The sequence below is a fragment of the Rhinichthys klamathensis genome, unplaced genomic scaffold, assembly GCF_029890125.1.
Source record: "Rhinichthys klamathensis goyatoka isolate OS25496 unplaced genomic scaffold, OSU_Roscu_1.1 h1tg000168l_1, whole genome shotgun sequence".
In the NCBI taxonomy this organism is placed as follows: domain Eukaryota; kingdom Metazoa; phylum Chordata; class Actinopteri; order Cypriniformes; family Leuciscidae; genus Rhinichthys; species Rhinichthys klamathensis.
In genome coordinates, this window is record NW_026606699.1 from 1048714 (window position 1) to 1075413 (window position 26700).

The 26700-nt window shown below is 38.3% G+C and overlaps 1 protein-coding gene across 4 annotated transcripts in view; it reads right to left on the minus strand.

Moving 5' to 3' along the window:
- Positions 1-26700, minus strand: part of cdk14 (cyclin dependent kinase 14) — a 160778-nt gene that overhangs the window by 19283 nt on the left and 114795 nt on the right. For all 4 annotated transcript variants that reach the window (XM_056259470.1, XM_056259473.1, XM_056259472.1 and 1 more), the window contains 3 exons: positions 23013-23061; positions 20159-20298; positions 15409-15556 (listed from right to left, as the gene is read on the minus strand). In XM_056259470.1, coding sequence (XP_056115445.1) covers positions 15441-15556; positions 20159-20298; positions 23013-23061 — 305 coding nt within the window. In that variant the 3' untranslated portion in view covers positions 15409-15440. The remainder of the gene's footprint in view (positions 1-15408; positions 15557-20158; positions 20299-23012; positions 23062-26700) is intronic.

Below are 26700 nucleotides of genomic sequence, written 5' to 3' on the forward strand. Positions count from 1 at the left end.
TAGATAGATAGAACGATAGATGGGGGATGGATGGATCGATGGGTGGATCGAACAACAGACGGGGTGGATGGAAGGATAGATAGAACAACAGACGGGGATGGATGGATGGATAGATAGAACAACAGACGGGGATGGATGGATAGATAGAACGACAGACGGGGGTGGATGGATGGATAGATAGATAGAACAACAGACGGGGATGGATGGATGGATAGAACAACAGACGGGATGGATGGATGGATAGATAAATAGATAGATAGAACGACAGATGGGGGATGGATGGATAAATAGATAGATAGAACAACAGACGGGGATGGATGGATGGATAGATAGAACAACAGACGGGGATGGATGGATGGATAGATAGAACAACAGACGGGGATGGATGGATAGATAAATAGATAGATAGAACGACAGATGGGGGATGGATAGATAAATAGATAGATAGAACGACAGATGGGGGGATGGATGGATAGATAGAACAACAGACGGGGATGGATGGATGGATAGATAGAACAACAGATGGGGATGGATGGATGGATAGATAGAACGACAGACGGGGGTGGATGGATGGATGGATGGATGGATAGAACAACAGACGGGGATGGATGGATGGATGGATAGAACAACAGACGGGGATGGATGGATGGATAGATAAATAGATAGATAGAACGATAGATGGGGGATGGATGGATGGATGGATAGATAGATAGAACGACAGATGGGGGATGGATGGATAGATAGAACGACAGATGGAACAACAGACGGGGATGGATGGATGGATGGATAGATAGATAGAACGACAGATGGGGATGGATGGATGGATAGATAGAACAACAGACGGGGATGGATGGATGGATGGATGGATAGATAGATAGAACGACAGATGGGGGGATGGATGGATGGATGGATCGATAGATAGAACAACAGACGGGGATGGATGGATGGATGGATGGATAGATAGATAGAACGACAGATGGGGGGATGGATGGATGGATCGATAGATAGAACAACAGATGGGGATGGATGGATGGATAGATATAGAACGACAGAAGGAATGACAGACAGAACGATGGATGGATGAATGATAGATTGAACAAACTACAGACAGACAGATAGATAAATAGATAGACAGATAGATAGAATGATACAACGAACGATAGATACAGCGACAGACAGACAGATAGTTAGATGGTTAGTGATAGATAGCAGGAACAGTGAAGAATGGAATCCCTCTGAGGGAGAAGCGTCTCCTGTGTCTTTAACAAATCTTTAAGAACCCGTCACCCCGCAGCTCATGACATCATGCCAGGGCCTCCGATTCAACATAAAAAGAGCTAATTATGAGCCGGCGTGATAAAGTGGGCCATGAATATCAAATATGAAATGGGTAAAAGCAGAAGATAACATCAGGAGGCTGAGCGGCTCAAAATGCTTGAGGAGAAGAACCTGAGACCGGCGGAGAGGATCAGGCCATGAGAATCACGCATCACGTGTGTGTTTGAGCAGGAGCTCTCGGGGGTTCGCAGAGTAAAACCTCATGAGGAATAAGTGAAGCTCTCCTGATGTTCCTCATTAGACAGAAGCATCGGGAAGAGAAAGAGTTGAAGGACACACAAACACACGTGAAGGATTGATCAATGCAGTGTGTTTCATTTCTCAGTCACATCATCTACACAAATAAACACAATTTATAAAAATGGTACAAATGTAACAAGATGCAGAATGGCCATTTGAATTCAAATATAAGGTGATAGAAATTCAACGAAATTTATATAACTGAAGTTTTTCTAGAATTTTGAATTTAATTGACTGACAAAGGCTGAGAAAATCAACATGCATATAGTATCATTTTATTAGTTATTTCATTAGCTTTACATATTTTAGTTTACATTTGATATACATACAATTTTTAAATATATTACATTATCTATCTCTATATGTGTATGTGTATATATATATATTGAGCAAAAACATGAACAGTTATCGTGTCTATAAAAGCCCCTTCTGCTCAGTTACACTCAGGCTGTTTGTAATGCTACAGCGTGTCTTTTGCAAGCGTGTTTAACTTGCGTACAAAGTTTACAAATGTTGTGTTTTCATGTTTTATGGGGTCTTTCCATAATGATTTCTATCCCGGTACACTAACCCTACCCATCACAGAACACTTTCTGTATTTTTTACATTTTCAAAAAACATCACTTAATATGATTTATAAGTAGTTTTCCTCATGGGGACCAAAAAATTTCCCCACACAGACAAGGATTTTGGATATTGCCATCTTTGTAGGGACATTTTATCCCCAATAACACACACACACAGGCATGAAATCACTGCACCACAGTATCAGTACAGTATGATGAGTAGATTGATGTGTTTCTCATGATCAGTCCAGTATAAATCACGCATGTTCTTTGATTTCACACGTCTGCAGCTGAATTACACATGAATCGCACGTCATCAGGATTCACTCTTTCTGTCCACAACAGAGCAGGTCAATATTTAATCTTTCCCACCATCAAGCAGCAAAGACCCGACATCACATCAGAATCTCAGAGCAGCCGATCAATTATTCACATACGCGAAACAAATTGAGCGGAGGTCAGGGAGAGAGAAGACTAATGCTTACACTACCAGTCAAAAGTTTGGGTTTTTGAAAGAAGTCTCTTTTGCTCGCCAAGGCTGCATTTATTTTTTATCAAAAATAAAGTAAATATTGTGAAATATTATTACAATTTAAAATAACTGTTTTCTGTTGTAGTATGTTTTAAAATATAATTTATTCCTGTGATCAAAGCTGAATTTTCCGCATCATTACTCCAGTCTACAGTGTCACATGATCCTTCAGAAATCATTCTAATATGCTAGTTTGCTGCTCAAGAAACATTTCTAATTATTAATAATGTTGAAATATTTTCGTGGAAACTGTGATACACTGCCATTCAAAAGTTTGGGGTCAGTAAGATTTATTTTTCTAAAAAAGGATATTAATATTTTTTATTCAGCAAGGGCTTTTAAAAGTGTTAAGGTTTTGTTTTAGTTTAGTTCATTTATTTTTAAATAAATGCTGTCTTTTGAACTTTCTATTAATCAGAGAATCCTAAAAACATTCATCACGGTTTCCACAAAATTATTATTGTTTTCAGCATTGATAATAATAGAAAATCTTACGTGAGAAGCAAATCAGCATATTAGATTGATTTCTGAAAGATTATGTCTGATTTTCACAAGCAAATTATGAAAGTATGTGAGATTTATTTTTACACATTTCAGTTTTCTAATTTCAATTAAATAATTGGGGGGAAAATTGGTAAAAATGTAAAGAAATTCATATAACTACATAAATATGTATACACACATCAGAACCTCTAAGCATCCGATCAATTATTCAAATTATATGCAGAAACAAATTGAACGGGGGTCAGCAAGAGAGAAGACCAGCGTTTACACATCTCAGAAGACTACCGTGGGGAATCCCAGAAAGTGCAAATATTCCATTTGTAAGTGGGGAGATTCCTGCATTTCGGTGTGGCGAGTAATTACGTCCCTCCGGTGCTCGAATTATGCAAACGCTGCGCGGGGGGCGGAGCCACGGGGCCTTTGATAAGTCGAGCGTGATGCGAGTGAATGAGGCCGTGACAGGCGAGGAAAAACACACATTCATTCCCGTCACAATGCCGAACAGCACTTTTAATTAAAGCTTATCAAGCAGCATGAATTATGCATTAATTCCTTCAGAATCTCGCGCTCAAATATTCCCGGCGTTCATCAGGAGAGATAAAACCCAGAAGACCTGATATCTGCTGTCTGTGACAAAACAAACGCGTCAATGCCTTTATCGCCGTCTGTACATGCAGGGAGCAAAGCCCTCGATTAAAACACAATCACTGAGCAGCGTTTGTGCGGCGCTGCTGGAGCACCATTACCAACTATAAAAAGAGACCAAGTGGAGACCGAACACAGTCCATGGGAGTCCGGCTCCCTGCTGGAGGACTTAATGAACGATCCGGACACTAACAGACAGACACATTTCACCATCAAATCAGCAGAAATAAACAAGAAATTAAGAAAATGCAGCCTTATTTCTGTATTGCGAGCGACATTAGTTTCATAATATTTTGAGCACACATGTTCTGGACAGGTTTCATGAGATTCACTCATTCCCATCAGGAGACGTGGACAGTCTGACAGTGCTTGTTAATGTCAAAATGATTGAGATGGCCAATCAAATCAAAGAAAGCAGGCTTTACCGTTCATTAAAGGAATAGTTCACCCAAACATGATCAGTCTGTCATGATTTACTCATCCTCATGTCATTCCTAACCTGTTAAACACAAAAGAAGATATTCTGAAGAATTTTGGTAACCAAACAGTTTCAGTTCCCATTGACTTCCATTGAGTTTTTTTTTTTTTTTGTCAATTTAATTAAAGTCAATGGGAACTGAAACTCTTTGGTTACCAAAATTCGTAAAAATATTTTCTTTTGTGTTCTACAGACAACTAAACTTTTTTGTCCAAATTCCGCCATTTTGATTTTAAAATGTCTCATTAGGTGATTCATGTAGTTCATAATTGAATGTTATGAAACAATAAACATGTTTTTTTACCATATCAGCCATATTTTAGGACAAAAATTTGCAAATAGTTCAATTTGATTACAATAAATTCTATTTCTTTTACTGTTCTGTTGTTTTTCTTCATTGTCTTAATTAATCATTTAATTTCTTTTAAAAAAAGACCATAAAAGACCCGCTCTCCCAAAAGGTTGTCATTATTCATCAAAATACAGTATACGTGACTTTAGGGTGAGAGATGCATATGATGCTACCTTAAAATCAGGCCAAAATAATGTGCCTTTTGAGGAAACATGATTCGTTTTAAAGGGTTAGTTCACCCAAAAATGAAAATTCTGTCAGTAATTACTCACCCTCATGTTTTTCCAACCCCGTAAGACTTTCGTTCATCTTCGGAACACAAATTAAGATATTTTTTATTAAATCTGAGAGCTGGATCACTCCTCCATAGGGTTCTGTGTAATTGAAACTGGCCGGCCCAAAAGTTATTAAAGACATCGTTAAAATAGTCCAAGTGACTACAGTGGCTCAATCTTAAGTTTATCAAGCGACGAGAATACTTTTTGTGCGCAAAAAACAAACAAAAATAACGACTTTATTCAACTATTCGTTTCCTTCTCTGTGGGCCTCGAGTTAGTTCAGGTAGTGTAACAGCGCAGCGCTTCTGTGTTGTACGTCACACACATCACACACATGACCAGCGTCGGCCAATAGTGAGCCTGCGTTTGACGGACAACACAGAAGCGCTGCGCTGTTACACTACGTGAATGCCTATGGAGGAGCGATCCAGCTCTCAGATTTAATCAAAAATATCGTAATTTGTGTTCCGAAGATGAACGAAAGTCTTACGGGGTTTGGACAACATGAGGGTGAGAAATTACTGACGGAATTATCATTTTTGGGCTAACTAACCCAACAGATTTTGGAACGGTTTTGGTTTTGGAACAGAGCAACACTGGTCTCTTCAGCAAGAGAAACCCATGCAGCAGAATTCATCCAGGTGTATTTTCAGTTGGTGGAGGTAATAATTCTCTAAACTCCACAACTGAGGTGAGCTGGATTCAGTCTAATGGATTCGCCCGACCCATTGAGCCTCATGAAGTGACACTAACGTGCTTTTACTACACAGTCTGTATTCACACACTCACTCAGGCCGTGTGTGTGTGTGTGTGTAAGTGGGCCAGACTGTTTGGAAGGGCTAAGAGTCTCACTGTCAGAAATCATTTTCTCATTCTGCTTTACCTTCCTGTCCTGCGTGATCCTGATAAAGAAACTCCCTCAGCGTGAGTGAAGCCAATCCCACCATGCCACTAAAAACCCACCGCTCTGCAGAGAGAGAACCACATGCTTAATACAATATGGCATTCGGATGAAACACACAGAACACACACAGTCCCAGTGGTGGAAACCTGAATCTCTGACAGAAAGAAAACGTTCTGCAATTAAAAAAACAAAACTTTATTTTATTTATTATTTTTTATACTGTTTTAAAAATGAGGACAGTATAAAAGTTGTATTGTCAGGTTTAGCTCACTTCTGGGTGCAAATTTGTCCCCAAAGTATGGGTGTATGCAAACAGAAATGTCTGTTTCCATCAGCAGACAATATTTATGCAGATAATCACCTATTATCTGTCATTCTCTGGATGTCGTGATGTTATCGTCCTGGAGCAGCACTTTTAAAATAGAGACGTGGTGATGAGTAACGCGTAGACACGAATAAAACCAGCACAACATCATCAAACTTCTACAGTATGTGGTTGTTTTGTTTGGGTTTGGGAAAGTTTGTAGAGAGGCAGGCGTGTGTGTGTGTGTGAAGCTGTTTGACACGACGATCTGAGAGCGCTGCCTGTAAGCCTGGATAATTACCCTCCACCCGTCTCTCTCTCCACCTGACTGTCTGACAAACACACTGCGGTAACAGTACCACCTGAAACATGTCACATCTGACAACACACACACACACTACCTACCTATCTGTCAGTCTGACTACCTATCTATCTGTCTGTCTATCTACCTAACTATCAGTCGGTCTGCCTACCTACCTACATTCCTGTCTGTCTGTTAATCTATGCATCTATCTGTCTGACTACCTATCTTTCTACTTACCTCTCTGTCTATCTACGTATTTATCTGTCTGACTACCTGTCTGTCTATATACCTACATACTTGTCTGTCTCTCTGTCTATCTATCTATTTATCTGTATGACTACCTATCAGTCTATCTACCAACCTGTCTGTCAGTCTACCTACTTACATACCTGTCTCTGTCTGTCTGTCTGTCTGTGTATTTATCTGTATGACTGCCTATTAGTCTATCTACCAACCTGTCTGTTTACTAGGGTTGGGTATCGTTTGGGTTTTATCCGATTCCAGTACCTACTCGGTATTTTTTAAACGGTTCCGGTGCTTAAACGGTTCTTAAATCGGTACTTAAGAAAATGAAACCGCACACACTTTATCAAAAAATAATACCCTTTAATTTACAGGGCCAAACTGGACACAGTATTAACTTAAATCTTTAAACAATATAAATACAAGTAACATATGGTAATAATAAAACCAATATAAAATAAAAATTCATATTTACATAATATCAAATGAAACAATATTGTATCAAACAATGTAATAATACTGGAGATTAATAGAGATTACTAGCAGGCAGAGCTGCCAACTCTCACGCATTGACCGTGAGACTCACGCAAATGACCCTTTTCACACAGAAAAATCGCAGACAAAGAGGACACTGACAGACAAGACAGAGAAGGTTACTTTTGATATGGAACAAATCCACAGCTGTCAGATTCTGTCAATATTTTTACGAGATTCACACAATAAATAACGTTTTGGCTCTTTGAAATGTAACAGATCGCTGTAGCGCGTCAGTTCAAACGGCACGTGATACAGCAGCCTACAAATCCACTGCTTCTTAGCTACGCAGCGTTGAGTGAACCTATGAAAGAGAACATCTCTGGTTGGTGTAACATATCTCTCAATAGGGAACGGGACGCTGCCAAGCTCCTCGCGCTGCCGACCAGCTTCCTTTTTTCGGCAGAGAAATCTGAGGAGCAGATGGCGGCCCGCGCGCACCAACATAGTATGACGACGTAAGTGCGTCGATGCGGCGCCCGCGCCATCAGCCAATGAATTGGCTTGATTCTATATGGGATTCAGACTATCGGCACACCCAGAGGGCGTTCTGACACGTAATTTTACACGTGAAATGCAGCCAAACCTTGCGAGAAAGAGCGCGCATGCGAGACAGAAGAAACTGTGCTCCAAACTGTGTAGCACACGCACGGCGGAGAGAGAGAGAGCGAGAGACCTTGTGTGTGTGTGTGTGTGTGTGTGTGTGTGTGCGCGTGTGTTCCTAATGAAGTTAGGCACCGAAATCAGGCACCGAAATTTTCGTTCTTATTCGGTCTGGTTACTACCGTTTACGTCGGAACCGGTTCCCTATTGGCACCGAGTTTCGGTACCCAACCCTACTGTCTACTAACCTGTCTGTCTGTCTTTCTACCCATCCATCCATCCATCCATCTACCTACCTAGCATTTGTCTCAATTTGTCCTCATTTCAGAAGATTACAGAAAAATATAAGCATCTTCACCTCAATATCAGAAATGAATCACTCGACAAAAACTTTTTCTAGAGCGCCGACTTGTTCAGATCTAAAAAGAGTGTCAACAGGCCTTCTTCTTTCTGCGGTACACATGCTCAAACTTTTTAATGACCAAACTCCAGCTGGAGCTTGTAGAGGCCCAGTGAGGTGTGTGTGAGGAGAGCAGGAATCTGACCGGGCGGCTGGCGCTCTTCACAGAAGACGTGGAGGAGCAGCGTCTTCTAGAAGCTCATTAGAAGAGCCCATATGTCGGGAGAGAGAGCGTGAGCGTGCGGGTCTTCGTTTTCATGTCGCACGCCACCGTAGTCGCCTGCCACTTCATGCTCCGCAGCGGCACAAACACTTTCATCTGTAAACGTGATGCGTTATAATTGAGATGCGACCGCCAAGATGTGGTGACATTTAGCGCCTGATCGAAACGTTTGCAGCGTTTTTCCCTGCAGACTTTACACACAGCAATTCAGAGCTGTAATTAGAGAAGTGAAACTCCATCCATCCAACCTAACAGAGGAGTGGGATTTTTTGGGACGCTCGTTTGCAGTTGCATAAATAAAACGAGGGAATAATCACACAAGTTGCTCCAGTTTGGTTGCAGCTCAGAGAGTTTGCCATCTGCCTGGGACTGGGCGTGCATCAGTGAGGCCTGTCAACCTTCTAACTTCAAGGATTTTCTAACTTTTGCTTATCTAGTTAAAAATGGTATGAATTTCTTTGAATTTCAAATCATTTTAATCAGGGCTGTAGTACTGTAGACCGGACTCGAGACCGTTTTTCTATGGTCTCGGACTTGTCTCGGACTCGCTGGTATTCGGACCCGAACTTGTCTCGGTCTCGGCCAGATATGGCTTTTGGTCTCGACCGAGTCCAGGTGTCTTTTTATGTTCCCAGTAACGTATTATTGTAGTATGCACCCGCAGACTTCCACAGAAACCTCCGCAGATTACCTCAGATTGTAGCCCGTCATTGACAAGTACGACCTGCTCGTGTGTGATTTCTTTTCTACTATTTGCTACTGCAATACCGGCGCATAGCTGAAATAACAGATCTGTCTATTCACTGCCGATCATAATATGAAATTGCTATATGGACTAGTCACTCTGAATATTAAAGAATGCTATCAAATCAGATTTTTCAGGGAGTCTCTGCAAGTGAGTGCCGCAGGTTCATGTACTACACATACTCAAGTACACGTTTATCTTCAGCATTTCATCGTCAGATACACTCAGAAACCCGTCAAAATAAAAGTTTGGTTTAACATGAAGAAATTACCACGGATATATTTTACTGGAGTGAAGCTATATTGTCATTTAGTTGCTCAAATGCTCAGTAGGCTCCTAGTCTAGCAGTGGTAATAGTAGTGGGTTGGTCTTTGTATCAGTTCTAACACTGCTATTATGAGGTATCACCATATGTTATCATTCTTTTTTCTTTAGATTAGAAGATTATATGATATCAAGGGGAATGTCTATACTTAAAAATCCTGGGTGTTGTGACACTGTTTTTGCTTTTAGATCAAATAATAACCCAAAATGATTGCCATTTAATGTCATAATGTCAAGACTTTTTTCCTGTCCTGGACTCGGTCTTGACTCGGACTCGAACCTTTTTGGACTCGGTCTTGTCTTGGACTCTAACCTCTTTGGACTTGGTCTTGACTTGGACTCGACTAGTCCTGGTCTTGGACTTGTCTTGGACTCGGCAAAGGTGGTCTTCTTGACTACAGCCCTAATTTTAATTCTAGTTCCTTACATTCCAATTTGCAATTTTGCATCCTCTCTGCTATCTCAACTCAAATTCAGGAATTGAATTGGAATTTAAAGCCACTCTCAATTTAATTCTGAATGTTGCACAACCGTGGTAAACGGATAGCTAGCTGCTATAAACATGTTTACCATTAACTGGAACTAACTTGCTTGTCAAGATGCCTTGTACACATAAATAAAACCAATAAAACTTGTGCACCCATAACACTGTGTAACTGTGACACAACCACAGCCAATCAGAACCAGAGTATAGGATGTTTAGAATGGAATTATGCAGAGCTAGATTCAGACCAATGAGAAGTCATGTATTTCCATAAATGGCCGCTCTGTTAGTGAAGTGTTTCCACCACACTGAGGTCGTTTTCACAGTCCCTGATAAAACAAGCCACTTCAACGCTAGCTCAAGAGAGTCTGTGATCCAGATACTTGATTCAGAGTCCAGACTACAGTACAGGAACATTAAAGACACTGGAAACTAAAACAATTTAAATATATACAAGCCATTTACAGCTCAACAAATTTATACTGAACTAATTTACTGTACGTTTTTTATTCTTCACTTCTGTGTTGACTTTTCATTTTGCTGATGAAAGCAAAGGCTGATAATTTACATAATCCAATCAAACCCAAATAGATCAAATCTAATCTAACTGAATATTCAATTTTTACTAATAATACATAAAATCACATCACAGGATGCCTGAATCTTACATATGGAATAAAGCTGAGTTTATTATTCACGTAGGTCTCTCAAACCAGTCACATCCAGTGATCAGTTCCTCTACAGTATCATCCACCACATAAACAACACTGGTTTTCCACTGAAAGCCAATCAGAATGGAGCAGTCGTTGTCCGTCAGCGTTTGACCTTCTGATGTGTACTGCGACATGAGGCCACACGTTTAGAGAATGTGTGTATCTGTACACACACACTTTGAGGTGTTCACTGTGCCAGTAGAGTGTGTTGAATGTGTAAGAGTGTGTGTCAGTGCAGATAAACAGCTGGCTGCTGTACACACCGGACAGTCTGTCTGTGGCTCTTATCTTCAAAGAGTCAGTGAATCGCTGCTGGCCTGCGACACGTGCCAACTGACCCAGTCAAACCAGTGCCAACCTGGACTGAAAGAGACGCCCGCCAACCCGTCAGACTGTGCTAACAAACAAACAGTGCTCTAGTCAACAATGTTCACACTCACAGTGATCAAATCATATCAGAAGTGAACTGCATCAACTCTGAGTTCAACTCTGCTCAATGATAATATACAATTTAATTTGAAATTGTATAATATATATTATATTTATAGAGTTTTATATTTCTTTGTTTTATATGTATATGTAAATAATTTAAAGCAGCCCTGTCCACAAAAACAGATAGATCTACTGCAGCATGAAAGACTTTAGAGCGGTTTACACGCACTATACACACTCTGTCATAGCGCTCATGACATGACATGAATAATGTAAAAGCATCCAGTAACAAAGACAGTCTGTCCAAAAACAGACACTCCACACAACAGAATCCATATCAATCACCTTGGGCCCTTTAATTTATGCTAATGTCATGCAAAGCCATTGCAGCTGATAGGTGGCTTCTTGCATCAGCAGTGCGACTTCCAGAACTATCCAGAAACTTCAGCTATCTGATGTCATCTTTATGAATGCATGTACCTCTGTGGCATTCAATGGAAAAGCCCAACACGTCTAGCACCATCGCATCTTTCACTAAATTAGGCATTTTACCATCAGCAAGGGCTTTTCTGTCCCTAAAGAAAGAGAGACCTATAGATCATCCAACCTTTTTCTATCTTTTCTGACCCCAATTTCATCCCAGTGACCCTCTTCTCATTGGCTCTGTGAAGCCCTCGGCCTCTTTTCTGGTCTCTGACAGATATTGTGGCGTAGTGTGTGAGAGAGGCGTGTCATTTAGTCTGCGATGGGCTGAAGCTTCATCTGTGCTCAATAGCAGCTCTCAAAGCTTCCATCAGCGGCACAAAGGCTGCCTGCTGGGGATTTCCTCTGAAAAGGTTCCTGCAACTCTTCTGATGAACAATACAGAACTGGAGAACTTGCCCAGGTCTTGGTGGACTTTTCTTGTCACAGAAACATACAGTGGCCTAAAAATACCATGTTAAAATGGATGAGGTCTGTCAAAATCACACGCAGAACATACTGCATCCCTTAATCAAAAGAGAATATATATATATATATTTTGCAAAAAGCAACAATTAAATGGTCCTAAAACTAGCTTCTAAATACTGTTGGTCTTCATTTTAAACTACATCTATAATCTCAAAAATATAAGAAATTATATTTCGCATAAAAACCAAGCCTAAAAATCTTAGATTGTCCTCAAAATATTTGTTTGTCTTCAATTTTAAACTACATCACTTTACTCCTAACAAGCGTCTTTTAATTAAATGTTTAGCTTGAAATTTTGGGGGGACAAATCTATAAAACATTTCTTCTTTATTTTTAAGAATGAGTTTTCCCTCAAAAATCAAAGAATTATATTTTGCATTAAAAAAAATTAAACATAAAAATTATAAATGGTCATAAAAATAGGCTGTGTTTTTTTTTTTATCTAGGTTTCACTCATAACAAACGTGTTTTCATAATTTTTTGGCTTGAAATTTAAAAATTGACATTTGAACAAAAATCCCACTTGCTTTGTAATATAATGACATTCTTTTCGTCCAATTTCTTTCTTGAAAATTGAAAACAAAAAAGGATCTCACTTGCTTAATGACATTCAGACAATAGGAAAGACTTTTCCCCCAAAACAAAAAAAAGTAATAATTTTGCATTAAAGAAATTCAGCATAAAGATTTTAGATGGTCCTCAAAATATTATTCGTCGATATTTTAAACTATATTGAAATTTGAACTTTAAAATAAATAATACATGCTTCCGTATTCTGCATGTAATTCATTTTTAAGAGTGACTTCAGTGTCAAAACCCTCTAATGTGAGAGACGAGTATGAAAACATTCAGTCTTTGAAATCTCCCTAAACATGCAGGAAATCTTTGCATGTGACGTCTCATGGAGCGTGAACGCTTCGAAATCAGATGTGTGTGGATTAGAGGAGCGTCTCTGAGCTCCACGGAGCCTGTCAGGTTGAGAAGGCCGAGCACAAAGCGTGTGATTTCAATATGAATGGTGCGGTGGAGGGAAGGACACGGCTCTCGCAGTGGGGTGACTTCCCTTCTGAGCAGCGTTCTCCATCACAAACACACGCGTGCTAAAGACACAGCGCAACTTCTGCATGCTGACAAGCAAAACACTTTACTTTCATATCTGCACTTCATGAGCATGTCAAAGAGAGGATCACTGCAGAGATGAAATGTTAGGGGACCTATTATACCCCTTTTCAAAGTCTTGATTTTGTTTTTGGGGACTACTAGAATAGGTTTAAAAAACAACAACATTATTTTCCACATATTCTCCATTGTCGCAGCTCCTCTCTTCCCAGTCTGTCAGTAACGCTCTGTTTAGTTCCTGTCTCTATGAAGCCTCTCTTTCAAGCACAATGTGCTCTGATTGGTCGGCTGGACCAGTGTGTTGTGATTGGTCAAGCACTTTGAACGCATTTGGGAAATGTCACGAAAGGTCTCGTTTACTGTAATTCAAGCCATTCTGAGACACTGTGAGCTGCACGTGTGTAAATCAACATACAGTTCCTTCGCTCTGAAACCAGCAGCGCATTTATTTATTTGCTGGCAACCAGTCAAAATAAAAGCTTGATGGAACAAATAAAGATGTAAATAATAGTATTGTAATTTTACAGTTAAGTAAATGTAATTTTATTCAATAATCACAATAAACTCACTGGTTTGAATTGAGTTAGTCTCATAAAGACTAAACTCAAGTATGAACACACACACACACACACAAAAATCATTCAGCCCTAAATGGATTTAGCACTTAAAGTCTTTAAAGTAAAAAGTAATTTTTTTGGCTCTTTTCAAAATTATTTTCTATGCAGATGCACTGCACAACAATCATTCTAGAATGCATGGCTGCGTCCAAAATCACATACTTCCCTACTGTATAGTAGGCGAAAAACAGTATGTGACAAAAGAAGTGTGTCTAATATAAGTAGACAAAAAGTACCCAATGACCTACTACTCCCGATCTGATCCTGAAGTGTGCATTCGATGGACACTTTACTATCCCATGAGGCCACAGGAGAGGATCCGTGAATGGCAGTGAAGCGACGTAACTGACGCTGGTAGGTCACATGAAACATGGCAAATTTAGTACAACCGAATTATATTCATACTACACACATTCATTCTGTATAGATACTTTTTTAGCGCTCGCAAAGCAAGTACTCAAAATAATACCTGCTCAAGAGAGTATGTGATGTTTGCAGTCTAATTCTTTACAAATAGAGTTATTCAAGTCCTCTGGTGCAACTTCCTGTATTCTTTCATATCGCAATACATATCGCAGAAAAAAAAATATCGCAATTTTTTCCAATATCACACAGCCCTGGTTTTCACCATCAACATACACACGCAGGACTCTCTGCGCACATTTGGTCCATCTGCCGCACGTGGAGCCCCTGAAATGACTCTGATGAGTCTCGTTGTCTCCTCCTCTGTCATTATTCTGTGTTATTCTCTAATGCAGACGGGTTGCAGAGGTCCGCAGCTTCCCGGGGCTCCGGCGTAAATCTCCCAGAGCACCTGCCTGTAATTTGACTGCTAATCCCTCTTTCCCTCCGTCACTGCATTACAGCCATTATGAGCTTTAGCCAGCCACATGACATGCTCTCGCACACACCACAAATTAAATGCAAATACAGCCTCTTTCTGGACATAATGAAAATGACCTTCGCTGCCCTGCAAGAGTGAATCAGACGCTGATGTATGTTTGGAACGACAGACTAGTGCATTGGTTTATCAATGACTAATACTGTTATCTAAAGAGGGCAGTGGCAGATATGGGCTAATGCAATATTTCATCATAGCAATGGAGATACACACACATATACACTGAAATTCAACACTTTTTCACACTTACATATTTTCAAGATTCAATCAAATATTTGGAAACACAAGTTTCTCTTTCTCAAAACATTACATAGTACTTTTCGTATTTATGTTCAACACTATATCTATAATTTTACTCACTCTAACGAACATATTTTAATTAAATTTTTGCTTCAAATTTGAAAATTGAAATTTGAAAAAATCTATAAAATAACCCATTTGCTTTTGACAATGAAAACATTGATTCTTGAATCCTAATTGAACTCACAAACAATAACTAAATGCAATCTGCAAGGTCACATAACAACTATGTTGCAAACATCTGTTCAACTGTTTTTAATCAATTGTATGCACTGAATACTTTACAATATGCAATACACAACATGCAAGTGCCATTTCAAACATAAGCAGAGACTGTAGAACCATAAGAGCTTGTGGAGCGGCGTGTGTCGTACCTGTTTGGGTCCCGGCGGGCGGCTCGTCCAGGTCAGTGTTTGCTGTTTGACGTCCCCTTGCCGTGACTGTTGGTCTTACTGCACACCTGGATGCTGTCGCCAGATTCAGGCTGTAACTTAACGGTCGGAACGGTGAAGATAGAAGACACTGAAAAACAACGACAGATTCGGTCTATGAGCCTTTATGTAACATGTATGAAATCTTCTTTGACAAAAGACAACGTAAAATATAACATCATCATTTAAAAGTACAGAAAGGGAGGGGAAAACAATAGTATTGTGATGATGATGATGATAATGACAAGAAAAATAGGAAATCAATAACTGAGAAATTCAAAATAGATCCAGAAAGAACTGATGAATCAAACTCGAAAACAAACTCATTCTTTTTTCTATAGGGATTTAAAATAATGATTCAAAAAGAGTTAATTCAATCCAACCAGCATTTAGATAAAAACATTACAAACATTGATAAAAAAAAAAAAAAAAGTTTAAAAATAAGATAATGTAAAAAAAAGAAAAGAAAAAATGTTTTAATTAACTATCCCATGAAGCGCTGTGAACTACATATGGGGAATTTTCTGACAATTGTGTTGAGAAGAATAAACACTACAGTAAACCAGGAACAAACTGCATGAGGCACTGACCAATAGCTATTCACAGATAAACAAGAATACTATTTCATAATTAATTCATCAAAGCCGTTTCTACTGCATTATATTCCTAAGGAACCAAATGTCACAATCTCAGATTCACACACACCAGAGTCAAACCCTTTTTACTGCATTCAAGAAGCCAGTGACCCTGTAAAGCTGCTTTAAACACTGATAAACCCGGATAAAAACAACCACTATTGAACATCTTACACCAAAACTCGAGTGTTATCCGTCATGCTCCCACTGTAACTGTTTCATTGTGATGAGCTCAAAACATCACAGATGTGTTTGTCACTTCAGAAAGACCCAGAGATGTAGTGTGTCAAAGTACACACACACACACACACACACACACACACACACACACACACACACACACACACACAATATGTAGTGTATAGTATTGATTAAATTAAACCAGTATGCAATCAACATTTGAACAGTTGTTTGTGTACATATGTGTGTAACATACACACTATATATATAAATATATATATGCGCAACAGTAAAAAAGGTTCTTGCTATAACAAAACTAGCACTAGTCAAGATAAATATGAGCCATTTCATTTAATAAACGTCATAAATCCTGCTGCATTTTCCGTATCAATCAAAGCCGGAGCTGAAATGTTAATTACTCGTCCAGCTTCCCCCAAACAGCAACCGTTCTCTTTTGTGATTGAACCGCAAGCGTATATGAAACAACAGAATTAATTTTCCCTTCATTCTTCTGCTTGAAAAGCGGCGCTGCGCTCTGTGCGTCAAAGATCCGCCTCCACGACTCAGTCCCGCCTTCCTCCCGAAAACAACCTGCTGTGAGCTGATAACAGGATTAATTCAGCTCCGACTCCTAATCTGTCAAATTAAAAACCTCATTCTCGTATTCAAATGACTTGCCCGACGCTTGTCTTCCGCAAACGCCTGTTTTCTGTAGCGCACAACATGTGTAGGACTAAATGTGCCTGTGCTGCAGTTTTGTCTGTCTACTAACCGAGGCATAAAGACGATCAGCGGCTGTGGAGGTCTCACGTGTGGATTATGGATACGTGTCACTTTAGACAAGACAAAAGGCCTTGAGGTCTTTTAAAATCCCAAACCAGCCAGAATGACCCGAATCATCAGCAGCCGCTCAATGCTTCTGCAAGTGTTAGGGGTGGAACGATACATGTATTCGTATTGAACCGAAACACGGTTCGGTGCACGAATTTGCACGGAGAATACACGGTACGGAAAAAAAAAACTCTTAAATAGCGATAAATTTCGCTCTATTCGCTTTTGGTGTGACTGTGAACGCAGCAATGAACAGGCTGCGATCAAGATCAGGCTGCGATATGTGTGTGTGTGTGTGTGTGTGTGTGTGTGTGTGTGTGTCAGAGGCACGGTCGATCGAACAGTGGAAACATAAAAACATACTCCGTCATTTTTTTCCTACAGGACATCATTAAAACTGCAAATTGTTTACTTATATTTGTGTACACTCGCAATAAAACACAACTCTGCTTTTGTCACACTCTAAACTCTTGTCAAACTGTAACCTACAACTGTTAACAAAAGTTTTTAATGGTAGTATTATTTTATACGGAAATCAATTATTTATAATTCAGATGAGAATAAAGTTAGGGTTAATTAAAATGAAGGAAAACAAATATATTGATCTGAAATAGCAAATTAATTTTAAATTCATTCAGGTACAATTACCAAACATATCTCAAGGTCTTTTCGTCTTTTTAATCATTTAATTAATAATTATATAAAACTACTGTCAGTGCTCTACAAATAAACTGGTTCTATGCCTTTATTAATAAAACTTATTTAAAAAATACAAGGCTTAAGACATTTATAAAAAAGCCTTCTGCATTTTTGTTTTGCTATTCACTTCATTGTACCGAAATCGTACCGAACCGTGATGTCTGAACCGAGGTATGAACCGAACCGTGACTTCTGTGTACCGTTCCACCCCTAGCAAGTGTTGAACACAAACGCTTTATTAAAGTCACCATGAAATCAAAATCAAATGTGTTTACTGGCTTGAGGGCGGGACAACCTGTCACTCACATGAGATCCACCAATAGCGAGTGTACAGAATCAAACCTCGTTCTTGTTCAAGAAGCTGTTTCACTCCGATATATGTCCACAATAGGGATGAAAAGATTGCAACTTCCGTTTCATGCCGACTTTAATGTGGCGTCAGAGCTGCTAGTTGTCAGTCAGGGATGTTTCAACAGTATCTGGGCTTCGATGCGTCAATGAATGACATAAACAGAAAGCTTATAGACCGTATGTAGCTCCGCCCCTTTTCAGCGCTGCGCTCTTGTCTTTTGTCTTCCGGTCTGTATTTTCACAGCGATCTTACGCATTTATGAATGACCGGCTCGTTTTAAAATCTTCCCGGTCTATGTTAAGACATCTGCTTTAAACATTATAATCCTCATGATAACTTTTGTTAACTTTACAATAAGTAAATCCACTTCACCAGCGTAATTACTCCTGGACAGCAATGCCATAAAAATATACAGAGCAACAATTATTGCATCTGTACCACGTGCACATGTATTTATCTTCAGTGCTGGGTAGATTACTTACAATTTGTAGTCCGTTACTGAATACAAATGACAAAAAAACTTACTCTAGTTAGTAACACATTCTATTAAGTTAAGGTAATATAATCTAACTACTTTTAGATGACTTTTCACAATTTGTATATCACATTGCTTTGAATAGGATAATTGTTCCATACTGATATGAAATATAGACAAAAAAAAACTTATTCCGTTCTCTATATTACATCAAAGAGGTTTGACTGACAAAAAAGTTTGGAATTTGATAAATACAAAATGTCAGACAAAAGCCTTCCAAACACAGTAATATATGGTTAAATTCAGAAACATTATGAATATTTCACTGCCATTTAGTTAATAATATGAAATCATGTAATCAATAAAAAATAACTGTAGTCTGATTTTAAAGTGTAATATAATACAATTACATGTATTTTATATTTGGAATCTGATTGTGTGATCCAGATTAAATATACTCAGTTATTACTGTTTATTCTCATGTTTAGTGACATCACAAAGCACCGCTACTAGTTAAAAAGCATGCTTTTGTTTTTCACTCATTTTTATCAGATTTTCTTTGTTTCAGGCTCTTTTGTGTCTGTAGGACTCTTTGATGTGCTGCCCAATTCAAACTTTGTAACAATCTGAAAATCAACCAATCAGAATCAAGAAGTCAACACTGCTGACAATAACCAATTCCTGCATATTTGGGTTTTGCAAATCAAGAGTGTCAGTCTGTTGGTCTCCAGGGGAAAGTGAAGCTCGTCTCCTCGTGGAGAAACCTGAGGAACATGAGTCGTGACAAGGCAGAAACGTGATGACTGTGCAATCTTTGTGAATTACCATCAGAGAGATCACAATCCCCACAATGAGCTCAAACTGAACGGCGTTTGGTATTCAGTTCCAGACACGCATCAATGAGACGGCATGTTTAACAGTAAGAAGGAGCGAGAAGAGACAGAGAGAGTAAAATACTGCTGAAGGAAGGCAGATGGAGGAAAATACAATGGATTCCTAACAAACTGCCCACTGCGCAGTATACACTGTACACAGGCGTAATAATGAAAACCACAGCTGCATACTGCAGTCTGTACACTACATCTGATACATATAACATGTGTGAAAGTGTGAAGTATGCAGTCGTAAATAATGAAAAGGAGAGATAAAGACTTAAATAAAGTTTGATTTATGGCAAGAGACCATAGAATCACTAAGAGACGGATACGACTGAAATGGAGATAGATACACAGACAGACAGACAGACAGACAGATAGAACGATAGATAGACAGACAGATATTAAAAATGGATCGAAACAAATGAAAAAAAAAAGATTTGTATATGAATAAAAGGATACAGTATTCTGTGCAGTGTGCTCTGATTATGTCCTGCGCACTTTTGTACGGCATTATGTACTTTTGACAAATGTAGTAACTGGAGTGTTCCATGCATGCATACTGCAAAATGAGTATGAGTAGTACGGTACAGCAGTGTGTGAGTGTGAAGTCAGTAACGCAGTGATGTGATGCGGGTGGACTCACTGTCAGGCAGTTCCCAGAGTCTCGGGGGCAGATGGACGAAGTACTCATGGTGGAGCGCCGCCTGGGCCGAGACACGGTTCTTTGGGAAGCACTGGAGGAATCTGGAAGCCAGCTCTTCAGCATGATCTACATAACCCAGCCTGCCAACACACACACACACACACATTTAAACATACAGATGATACAGTGCCAAGATCACCACACACACACACTGCTCGCATCTCTCTGTCAGCTTCACTCCCGCTGACATGCGGCTGGAAAAATGTTTGTTGACTTTTTTGGAGTGGAAAATGCAAAGTGAGTTTTCACCCTCAAACGTCCTCTAAACTGCAAAGACAAAGACAAAGACCGACTCAAACACACCTGCATTCTGCACTGCAGAACAGATAAACACATGAACACACAGCAGATCTTTAGATGCCGAGCTCTCAATGAGTGTACAGATGTGCGGTGGTCTGTAAATTAAACCAAGATTCTGGTAATGATTTTAGGATGGCAAAACTTACATGAATGATTTACATCACAATATAACAAAGATGGTCTGACATCACTGCTTTATTTATCTGACGATGACTAGTCTAGTTAATAGTCTGGTCTTCTGTCCAAGAACCGCCTACTTGCTGAATGTCTGATTGACATGTGAAGTGACCAATCACAGTTTGTTTGGTGTGTGTTGCTTGGGGCGGTTTATCTGAGATAGCACATATGACAACTATAGACCAGTATGGATAAAAAAAAGGAAGTAATTTAGTTTGCACACACACAAAAAAATCTAAACATTGGGGTAAATTTATTTCAAGAAATTAATACTTCATCAAGGATCCATTAAATTAATCAAAAGTGACAGTAAAGACAATTATAAAATTACAAACAAATTATATTTCAAATAAACGCTGCTGTATAAATAAACCTGTCTTTTGTCGTTCTCTTGATCAAAAAATCCAAGAAATAAAAATGTATCACGGTTTCCACAAAAATATGAAGCAGCGCAACTGTTTTCAACATTGATAATAATCTGAAATGTTTCTTGAGCAGCAAATCATCATATTAGAGTGATTTCTGAAGGATCAAGTGACTTTGAAGACTGGAGTAATAATGCTGAAAATTCAGCTTTGATCACAGGAATAAATTATATTTTAAAATATATTCAAATAGAAAACAGTTATTTTAAATTGTAATAATATTTCACAATATTACTGTTTTTACTGTATTTTTTTAATCAATTTTGTGACACTTTTCAGCAATAGTGTAAAATCAGAATTTCTTTCCATAAATCTGGATTTTTTCAGACAAAACAGTAAAAACGAATTGGAATATATTGTACAGTTTCTATCATGGATATCTATTGTGCCCCAAATAAAACCTCAAAAGATTCACTTTCAGCTCAACGACTGTCTTGGAAGAGCGAGTTAGTTAGCATGACTGACTGCTAGTGCTAACATGCTTGTTTCTGGATATCATCTGTTCTGATGACACACTCATTTGAAGGAAATTCTGTCACTCTACCGAGGTTTGATTCTGTCACATTATGCTAAAGATACATGACTGATTGTGTGTTTGCAAGCATTCTCATGTTGCGTAGTGTGTTTTCTGACTGTGTGTATGTGTGTGTGCGATCGTGGTTACTGAACTCCTGAACTATCACACACACTACTGCCAATGAAAAACCAAATGTAAAAAACGACAAATGTATGTGGATAATTAGGCCTCTAAAGCATTAACACATTAAAGAAACATGAAGTTTCTGTTCACCAGCGGCACTTTCAGCACTTAAAAATGTGTGTGTGAAACAAGCTTGTGTACGAGTGTCTGTGAAACAAGCTTGTGTACGAGTGTGTGTGTGATTAGATGGCTTCTGTTTGCATCTGAAGTTCGCACTTGTGTTCTCATGCTTCTTCTGATAGTTCAGATGTGGGTTAATCAAATGAGATCAGAAACTTCACAAAACTTCATCTGATCATGAGGAAAAGACCAAGGTCATTTAATTTGTTTAAATGTTTTTGACCGTTTCCTTGTTCAGGACCTGATGTAATTTACATTACTGTTCAAAAGTTGTTTTATTTGGGGGGAAATGGTAACAATTTACAATAAGTTTATTAGTTAATGCTTTAACTAACAATAAGAATTCCATTTGTTACAGTATTTATTAATTTTTGTTAACATCAGTCAATAAAATAGTTAATCAGCTCAGGTCCATTATTAACAGATCTTTTACTATAAGTAATGTATTAGTGAATGTTGAATTTAACATTAACTAAGATTAATAAATGCTTCAGAAGTAACATTGTTATTTCATTTTGTTGTTTACTAATGTTAACAAATGTAACTTTACTGTAGTGTTACTGGATATTTGTACGAAGGACTATTGAACCTGAGCAAAGTGTTATTGCTCAGATGTTGCTCTTTCATAGTTTTCACTGATGCTTCATTTAAGGATCAACCGCATCTCAGATGTGTCTCTTTTAAAAGTAGGAGTATTAAGCTATGAAAAATAAAGTGATGTGAAATGAATTTGATGAGAAATGTCATATTGAGATTTCTGACTTTCAATTGATTTTGATTTGACGGAGCACAGCTTTCGACATTGTCAAGATCTTCGATGAAACTCAGGAGAAACATCTGAGAAATTTATAATTTGAGCAAAAGTCTCCATTTAAGGTCAGTACCGTCCAGGAGGAATAATTGAGATATTCAGAAGATTTCAGGTGATTTGCAATAGAAAATGGTGAAAAACTTATGAGAAACAGTGACATTACAGCATCTAAAACACACTTTGCCATTCACACAAAAGAAAAATGGGTGTTATAAAAAGCTATACAAAAACACATAATAAAAAATAGTTGTGGTCACTTACTTATTCCAGGCTTGTCTGAGTTTCTTGGGACTGTAGACGGTGAAGCGATCTGCAGATGAGAGACAAACGACAGATGAATAACACATCTGCTCACCACACCAAAACGACATTTATTAAATAAAAAATACAATAAAAGCAGTAATATTGTTAAATATTATCACAATTTAAAATGACTGTTTCCTATGTGAATATATTTTTCCTGTGATCAAGGCTGATTTTCAGCATCATTACTCCAGTCTTCAGTGTCACATGATCCTTCAGAAATATGATGATTTGCTGCTCAAGAAACATTTCTGAATATTATCAGTGTTGAAAACAGTTGCGCTGCTTCATATTTTTGTGAAAAATCTTTCTTTTTAGGATTCTTTGATAAATAGAAAGTAAAAATAAAACATCATTTTAACTTTTAATCATTAACATTTGGATCTAGTCTTTACTGGCACTTTTGATCAATATAATGACATAAAAATATTGATTTATTAAAAAATTAAACTGTTACTGACCCCAAACTTTTAAACAACTTTGGTCAGAGTGATCAAATAATGAGTCAAGAAAGAAATGACATTCTCCACAGCTGATATTCATCCATCATGCTGGATATTCTATTCATATTTTGAAATTGTTTTTATTTTTATATTTTCCATTTTAATTTGAGTTAAAGTTTTAGCAATTTTGTTGTGCGTTTTTTATAGGTTTTTTTTCCTTTTTCTATTTTCAAATGTTGCCTTGTCAACTAACTGAAATCTATTTTTTTTTTAAATAAAGTTTATTTTATTTCAAGTAACAAAAACGTTTTTGTTTTTTTATGGCTTTGGTTTTAGTTTTATAATAACCCCTAAAGGTGTTCTATAATACAGAAAATGTGCGTACTGCACACAGTAAACATCCTACTCTTTGTTCTAGATGTCGATTCATTAGTTTGGCCTCCTGCGGACTGGATCAATACACACCGTCCGCTCGGGCATTCAGGTATGAAACATCAGTGCACACACACACACACACACACACACACACACACACACACACTCAATGCCCCTTATATAAAGCCCAGCAGCTCCATGACCTGTAATTAAACATCCCAAACCCCACAACCGATCGCTAACACTTCATCAGGAGTGAGTATTCAATAACAGCACTGCACTGGGAGAATGGAACGGCATATTTACATAGCAGAAAACCCTGTGATAATAAGGTCTCATACGGTATTATTTGATATAAACTGGTCATAGTGTAGAAGAGCAGTGAACACTGTCCTCTGCTGCTACAACACTGAACTACACCTCTTCAACATGTCTAGCTGATATTAGGCAAGAAACTAAAGGAAAAACACACACTGCTCATTTTTTTTAGCAATTTTGCTTCCACAACATGACTTCTTAAAATACACATTTAAGTGTTATCTCTGATAAACCTCCACTTCTCAGCAGCACTTGCAATTACCAAACTTTAGTTTCATTCCTATCTATATTCTTAAGGTGTTTCTTACTATATCATTCGCCTGATTTATATATATTTTTTTTAAATCCTAAAAACCTGGTGAAAATGTTTGCAATTCTTACTGCAATCAATCAAATGGGAAAGTATGGTGATATCGATTGATCTATATATATATATATATTTTTTACCCTATTCAACCTCAAGCCATTATGACTTTCAAAATGCAAATAAGGCTTATTTGTAGTGGTGTCCGAAACCATAGTGGATGTTATTGAGTGCACTCATTCAATCCCATAATGCACCGCAATAACGAGTGTACAACCAATGTACACTCAACAGCTAGAGAATACCCATAATGCACTGTGGGGGTCGTGCCAAATAAACTCCCGCATCTCTCCTGAAGATGGCGCTGACCCATACATTCATTTTCCAAACTGCTGGTTCAATGTGGCTACAACGTAATATCATACTGGTATAAGTCTTCTTATACTGTCTATGGTATAAGTTCCTTTTTAATTGATTAAATTGTTTAATTAAGGGATATACATGCTAGTTTTCATGACAGAGTTCAAGATAGCTACATCTTTTCATCACTACTGGAGCTGCCAGTTTGCTAAGTTTTAAACGATTATTAAACAGCAAGCACAAACTGCAAAAGCGGCAACATTTCTGGCGAACTTAGTGTCTGAAATTCACTCACTTCTTCAAGTGGACAATATTAGTGGACTAACGTAGGGAATAGTGAATGAGGATATAGATTTCAAAAGCAGTCTTAGATTTGAACAGCTCTTTAGTATCTCTGCTCCAGTATCTATGATCATCAGCATAACGGTTTATTCCAGAACATTCCTCACATCTCGTTTTTTAGGCCATTGAGAAAAGATAAAATAATTTCAAATATATTAAATATATATATATATATATATATATAAATAACTTCATTGTGATATTACATTAACTTACATTAAAAAAGATTAAATTACTCATATCATGAAATAAGATTTTGTTCATATATCACCCACCTCTATCCTAACCTGTTCAGAACTGTTAAAGATTAAAGTCCCCCTGTGGTAAAAATCAAGCGTTTAATGTTGTTTATATGTCTATGTGGTGTTTCTAATATGCTTTAAGACAAACCATGTGCAAATTCATAAGTCGACACCATTGCTGAGTATTTTTCTCCTTAAAAACTGCAGTGAAAAAAAGACAGGTTTAAAAACACGGTTTGAAATCGCGTAGATTTAGCAATATAGCGGATATATGATGTATATCACGATGTTATGTTGAACTAGGCTATATGCCTTCTTCCACTGAGTTGTTCAAATCGTTTCTGATGACTGTTAGCAGGCGACAGAGATGGCGAACGGGAACATGGTTTGTGTAACATTAGCAACACATAATTATCTATATTTGATAAGATAGTCAAGCAAAAGGCTAATCATATTAATTACTGTCATGTGTCCGATGTTGTAAAGAGCGATACGATTGGATTGTACAGCGTTTACCTCAGTAAGTTGGCCGAGTGAATCTCTGAGCTGGCGCGAGTGAGTGAAGGCGGGGCTAATTAGCATATTCATGAATCCGCATACTACATGTACAGTATATGCGGGTGTAGTTACATTCAAGCTATTAAAGGTGCCATATGTAAAAATTGAGGTAAAAATATCCAACAAATGAGCTACACGTATCAAAAGAATGAGAAGAAATAAATGCAATGATGTCATTAAAAAAATGACAAGTTATAGTGCTGCCGAGATATAAACCTGAATTAGCATGCTAAATTACTAGCCCCGGCCCGGCCGGTGTCATAATACCAGTTTCGGCCATGGGAGGCGGTATGCGGGCAACATACATAACCACCAGCCAAACTCCAATACACGAATAACTCGCACGGCTTGTGGGCGTACTTGAACCTGTCAATAGCATCTATATGAGACCGGCCTTTATAATTTAGTGTTGAGATGATTTCATTGAGTCTCTAATCTCTAAAAATCTCCAAATGAACTGCGGTCTTACGATCGTGTCAATTGATTTGATTAATATGCGCGAGGGAGAGCAGGAGGACAGCGCTCGTGTTGTTTGAAGACGTGAGAGTGCGCGCGCGCGGCCGGGGCGCTCTCTCTCTCTCTCTCTCTCTCTCTCTGCTCGTTATGCGCCCTGTCAAGCGCAGCAGTCATTCTATTCTACATCACTCACCGATCAAAATAGGCTTTGGTGGGACAAAGCGGACGATTTGACGGTTTTAGAAGAT